This window comes from Rissa tridactyla, chromosome 4 (genome assembly GCF_028500815.1).
Source record: "Rissa tridactyla isolate bRisTri1 chromosome 4, bRisTri1.patW.cur.20221130, whole genome shotgun sequence".
NCBI classification, from domain to species: domain Eukaryota; kingdom Metazoa; phylum Chordata; class Aves; order Charadriiformes; family Laridae; genus Rissa; species Rissa tridactyla.
In genome coordinates this window covers 20,032,410-20,038,531 of record NC_071469.1, presented here as the reverse complement: position 1 = coordinate 20,038,531, position 6,122 = coordinate 20,032,410, and the positions used below count along the sequence as shown (strand labels likewise).

General features: G+C 41.5%; 1 protein-coding gene across 24 annotated transcripts in view; it reads left to right on the top strand.

Moving 5' to 3' along the window:
* TSPAN4 (tetraspanin 4) overlaps positions 1–6,122 on the top strand; it is a 460,958-nt gene that overhangs the window by 442,481 nt on the left and 12,355 nt on the right. For all 24 annotated transcript variants that reach the window (XM_054198966.1, XM_054198984.1, XM_054198982.1 and 21 more), the window contains one exon: positions 4,856–4,957. In XM_054198966.1, the coding sequence (XP_054054941.1) occupies positions 4,856–4,957 (102 nt within the window). The remainder of the gene's footprint in view (positions 1–4,855; positions 4,958–6,122) is intronic.

Genomic DNA, 6,122 nt, shown 5'->3' with positions numbered 1-6,122 from the left:
GCTGCATCTCTTGTAGCTTTCTCTTCTCTAGTTCGAATACTGAGTTTCCTTCATTGCCTGAAACTCTCTGCATGACTTGTCTACCTTAGAGTAGTATATGTTTTTGAGAAAGCCTTTTTAATAGGACAATGAGAGATTTAAGAGCCAAATTAGGGCGTAAAGGAACTAAGTGAGAAAGTTGCAGTGGGAACAGGATCTTACCTTAAAGTGGTAGTAAGATACATGCTCCACTCTAAGAAGTGGTTCTCTTGCAGTCGTGGATTGTAGTGGATTACCACGCTATGCAACAGGGTGCATTTAACTTATCTTAGTAGAAACACCACTGAAATCTGATGGCACTGATAAGCATAAGCAAGCCTCCAATGTGGCTGAAGCCAGAAGTCATAGGAATTGACATGGATGGGGTGCCAGCTTGAGGCTTACTCCTCTCATCTGTTGACCCATGAATCCCAAGGAGGAAAAGAATTTCCTGCTGCTTCCCTTCCAGATTGGTGAAAGGTTCTTACTCTTTCTTCTAAGAAATCTCTGGTAGTACACATGACTAAAAATAGGCATCTCATTTAGAGTAACGGTTTGCCTGCTGAGAGCTTTTATTACGCTTCATTGTGCTCCTTCACCAGATAGAGTTGTGCTTTGTGAAGGGCCTGGCTTGCGTATGGGAGAATGCAGCAGATTCAAATTGCAGAATATTTAATATAGTACTTAGTGTCCCTGTTCTGCGATAGACATTTTGCCTGGCTGAGGAGTGGTAGCAGAGAGACAAACAAGAAGCTGACAGATTGGTGAATGCAGGGTGGGATCATTTGTCAGGAGACGTGATGAATCACTGTGGCACAGCATTTCATTTTCAGAAAGATCATTTTGTGAAAAACTCAAATTGAAGGCAGAGGAGACAGCTGGGGGTGTTTTGTGAGTTTTCATTTAAATCAAATATACAATTAGAATAAAGGCATATTGAAAATTCCTGCTATTCTAAAAATATTTTGAGGAAGAAACAAAATTGAGGTTAGAAGGAAACGGAATGACCTGGAGGAACATTTGCCAGCTATGCTCCACAGATAGGTGCTGAGTTTTACGTACCCCTCTCTGGTCAAAGCCAGTAGGAATCATATGTCTAGCGCTTCAAGCAGGGCTTCAATTAGGGGAAAAAATATCCATCTTTTAACCTTGTACACAGGTTATTCAAGCAGAGGTCGATGTGCTTTTAATAGGACTGCACGTAGACACTGAACTCCTCACAGCCTGAATGAGAGAAGTGGTCATGTTTCACATCATCTGTGCTCTTAGAAGTCCAAGGCTACTTCTGCATCAAGGCTGATTATTCATGCAAGATAACACATTAATAAAAAAGGCTGTATGTAACTCTCTAGAAATAGGGGAGACACAGACAGTGGGGGACTTCATGCTGTACCTCAGCTGCAGGCACAAGTGACAGGAGACCCAAGGCCGATGCCCGCTTCTCCTTTCTCCTGGTGCCAAAGGGCTACAGACTCAGTCATGCTGTACAAGGTTATTTGTAGGGGATGATGAAGACCTTTTTGACCCTAGCGTAAGCAAAAAGGAGACCGTGAATGCTTTAAGGAGTAGCTCTGTGAAAAAGATGTTTTAAAATAGCTGCTTTTCAGAGAATAGCACTCGGTGGTGCATTTACAGCACACTTGGTTAGAAGATCAGTTAGAAACTTTAGTAAAGGAGAGCAGTCTAAAACCTGACATTTACAATCACTCAAATAAATATAAAGCTCTGTGTGTGTGTGTATATGTATAAAATTCTGTGAGATTTCCAGATACCTTCCCATGTCAGTAGACATGAAATAAAAGAGTAAAGAAAGCTGGAGATACTGTTTCACGGCATGCGTATGTCTCTCTCAGATTTACAACCTGCATACAGATGCAGGAGATCCCACATGGTGTGGGACTATAAAAGCTTATATCTTCTTCCAAGCAAGATTCAAACAAGCACATTTTTTTTTAAACCAACAAATAGTAATGGGTCACACAGTGTGCAAGACAATGTTGAGGGACTTGACGTTGAGGCTTTTTGAAATAGTAGTGAGAGCGCTGGTCACGCAGTGTTTTCTTGAGTAATACTCTGCTGTTTATTCAGATCCTGAAATACGGAAGTCTGTTGCCAGTTGTGTTCCCAGTATAAAGGTCTTGCACTCTTTGTGCACGGAAAAGTGGTTAATTTTATAAGGAAGAGAGGACTTGCTTTTCATTTTGCCTCAGCAGGTTGCTTGCTAGTGCGTCTTCTGCAGGTAAAAGAAAGAGCAGGAATGCTTGGTGAGAAAATCTCCTTGAGACCATGTGTAGTAACAAAATGTTGCTCGTGATCTTGAAATACTTTACAAATGTTGATCATAAGTTATTAAATTATTATTATTGATGTCAAACAGGAAATGAAGATTGCATTAACAAGGGCAGCCTGTGAGCCCTGGTGAAAGGGATTACCATGCTGAGCCACTGCATTGGTTTGCAAAGCAAAATCTGAGTGAGGACATGCAAGCTTTGCAATTTGCATCCTTTTGGTAGCATGGCATTTGCCCTTCAGATAAGCATCACTGTTTCATTTGACGTTATCTCTCTTGTTCCAGATTAGTGGTGATACGAACTGCAGGCTGATGCATAGGTCTCTCACTTTACAGGGCAGATTTCCTCAGATGTGATAAATTAATGTTCCAAACAGACCTTTCCTTTCATCTTCAAGGCAACAGATCTAGTTTTCTGTCCCCACCTGCCCTCAGCTATGCTGCTCCTCTCCACCTCTGTCCCATTCTGAATAAGAATTAGTTTTTCAGCAATGAATTTACCTCATCATCTCTGTAAGGCACTAACTAAATTTCAAAGCCTCTCTCAGACTACCAGCACAACCGTGCCCTTCCATCCTAGCTGATGGCTCTGCTCCAGACCACAGCAGGTCTGTTTGAGACACAGGAAGCTGAGGGTTAGTGAAGAGCTGAAAAACAGTTCAATCTAATTCTTAAATGAATGCTAGGAATCCCACGCACATATAAATTTTTCATTTATTGCCTGTAATTTTCTCAGCTAATTCCAAATTTAATAATAACTTTCAGCTTTGGTTTTCTCTTCTAATTAACGTACCAGTGACTATGTATAATCTCTGTGTAAAGTCAAAAGCAGCTTACACGGTAATTACAGTGGGAGCGCAGCACCTACTGTTCAAGATAGTCATCCACAAGAAAGTGCTTGTGGGACAGCTAAGGCGTTGAGATTAAGTTGTACATCTTTCTTGGACTGCCCCAAAGCTGTGTTATTAGTGGCTCAGCCCGATGGTGGCAAACATTTGGGAAGGAAACAGAAGAACTGGAGAGACCAAGCTCAACCCTTTGCACATACAGCAGAGATTTCTTGGACATGATGAACTTCTGAGGTTATAGTTTCTCATGGAGTCATATTGTTTAGTAACTTTACATTTACCCCATGATAATTATGATGTAGTCGGTTGAAAATTCCTCTTTTACACTGTGGAAGATGCTTTCCTTCCACTTTCCCCCCCTGCCCAGGAGCAAATGAAAACACTTATGACTGAATAAAGCAGAAGGAAAACCCAAGTGTATGGTAGAAGCAGAATATCTTTGTTCCCTCTGTTAACTGAAAATTAGCATTGGTTACTTCATTTTAGACCCTTCTCAGCTGGAATGACTAATGTCAGAGGGGCAATCACTAGAGAACACACCATGTCTGTCTCTTGTCCGGTATGGAAGAGACCGTCCCCATGAAACAAGTTGTGAATTTCATTTTGGTTTTCTTTTTGACTGCTGTGGCAGAAAGATCTCAAAGTGGCACTGTATTTTGCAGTCAGATTTATAGCAGACTGATGGAGAAGAAAATGGGACAGGTCTGCTCGCCCTTCTTGCTGTACCTCTGATGTCGAACAGACCACTGACATTGACAAGCACCCCGGGAAGCGGGGCGTGTACGGGCATATTTGAGCAGCACTATCCAGTGCTTTTCATTTACAACAGAAAAACCGTGAAAATCCATTTATTATTTACTTCCTTTTTTGTGTTTGCTTGATTCTGTAGAAATGTGTATGTATGGTTGGACTGTGAGAGGCACTTACAATCATTTTGGATACTAGCTGGTGGTGACCGGTGGATCCAACAATAGCCTGCTTTCCCAGCAGAGACTCTCAACAAGAAAGTACCATCTTCAATTGCAAAAGCCTCTAAAGCAGAACTTTGTACTTTCATTAAATGAACAAAAATGCATTTATTTAAGAGCAGCTCCATTTAGTAAGTAAATTCTTAAATCCTGTCTGTCCTGATAGGACAGGATATTTGGATAGCCCATCCCCTGCTGCTTCAATACAACCATGTCCATCCTGCTGCAAGAGGCGGGGTATCCTAGCCAATCTAATAAACACAATTCAGAGCATCAGTACAATGTTAATGCCACCGTTGTTCTCCCAGGAAACACGTGGAAGATGCTGAGGGGTACTTGGTCGCAATTAAAGACATTAAGCTAAAAGGAAATGCTGTGGTATGTTTCGTATATAGGTCGCATTTGCAAAAAAAAAAAAAGAATGATTCAACTGAATCCAATCTCTCTCTAGTACTTTGGTGGTTAGTTTAGAAGGGAAAAGATGTTCTGGAGGTCTGTGACGGAAAATATGAACATTAACTGAGAACAGGAACTCCCCATGTTCTTCACAAAATGCAGATACCTGTAATAGATACCAGTCTACTGGAGAAAGGCTTTGGGCAATGTCAGTTAACTTTTTATTCATTTCAGTATAGGACTGTTGTTAAATGTCTCCCTGCTCTGTGCACTTTGATTCTGAAATGTGGTACTAAGCAAATTTTGAGGTTTTCGTCTTTTGTTGTTGGTTTTAGATTGACAAGTACGCTCAGCGGGATCTGAAGAAAGGGCTTCATTTGTATGGGACCGATGGAAATATTGGCCTAACTAATGCATGGAGCATCATTCAAACAGATGTAAGTCGCAGCTTTTCTTTCCCTTTCTCTTTACCCTCAGGGTTCTGTAACAGCATGTTCTGGGTGTGAACCTAATCAAACCTCCAGATCCCAAGCCAACCTCTTCCTCCCACCCAGTCAGTACATTAGCAACTAAACTCTCTAGTTTTTGTAACAAATGGTATTTTCTCCTTTGTCCAGGGTAGCTTATGTCTTTTAAAAATTCATATTGTGTTGACACCTAAATATCATATAGTTCTGCGCTGTGTGGAGAGTGAAGGAGACGGTCAGACAGGAAACAAGCAGTACCTTCTCTTTAAAGTCAAAGGGACAGCTTTTGTTGGAATGAAGAGCCGTAGCGTAATAACAAAGAACCACTTCAATACCTTTTCATTTCTGTCCTGTCTCCTTTCATTGCCATTGTTGTTTTCCACTAGTGTGGTCAAAATGGAAACTGGCCATGGTGTTTACAACCTCCTTCTACAGTCAGTATGTTTTTCCCAGCAGAATTCAATCATCCTCTATCACAGATGGGCTGGGAGTGGTTTTTGCTATGTTGCCGCCACTGTTGCATCTTTCTGATTCTCTGACAGCACTCTGCCAGTGTTTGTCTCATAAGGGACTAGTGAACACTGTAGCTGGCTTCCTCCTTTTGTCCTTGTCTGGCTTGCTGAGGAAACACCGTCACTAACAGTTCAGGTTTATTAGCTCTGTCCTTCTCTTTTCATATTCAGTTCAGTCAGTTCTCTTGGGGGTGATCTTTCTGATACGATTTTCTCTGCAACTTGAATGAGGAAAAGTGCTCCAATTTTTCTTCTGCTTTAGAAAGAAGGACTTGTACTGCCTTGACTTCACTCAAAATATCTTGCGTAGCTTTCTCAAATTCTCCTCTCCAGAGGTGCTAGCGTGGAACAGACAGGCAGGGCTTTAGTATTGCCTTGGCCAAAAATGTCTTAAATTGGCCAAAGACGATAACCTCTCCCAATGCTTCCAAGATTATCTGAAATATTCGAGATGATGGATGGGCTACCTACCATGTTCTGATACGATAAGCCTGCTCATTTACCCTTTACTTCCTCTGTTGGCATTTGGGCTGAAATCCCAAATATCTTTCAGTCTGGCAGTGTCAAGATTCACATATACTCTTCTGTACCGTACAAGATAGCAGGAGCGGCAGGCTGCTAAG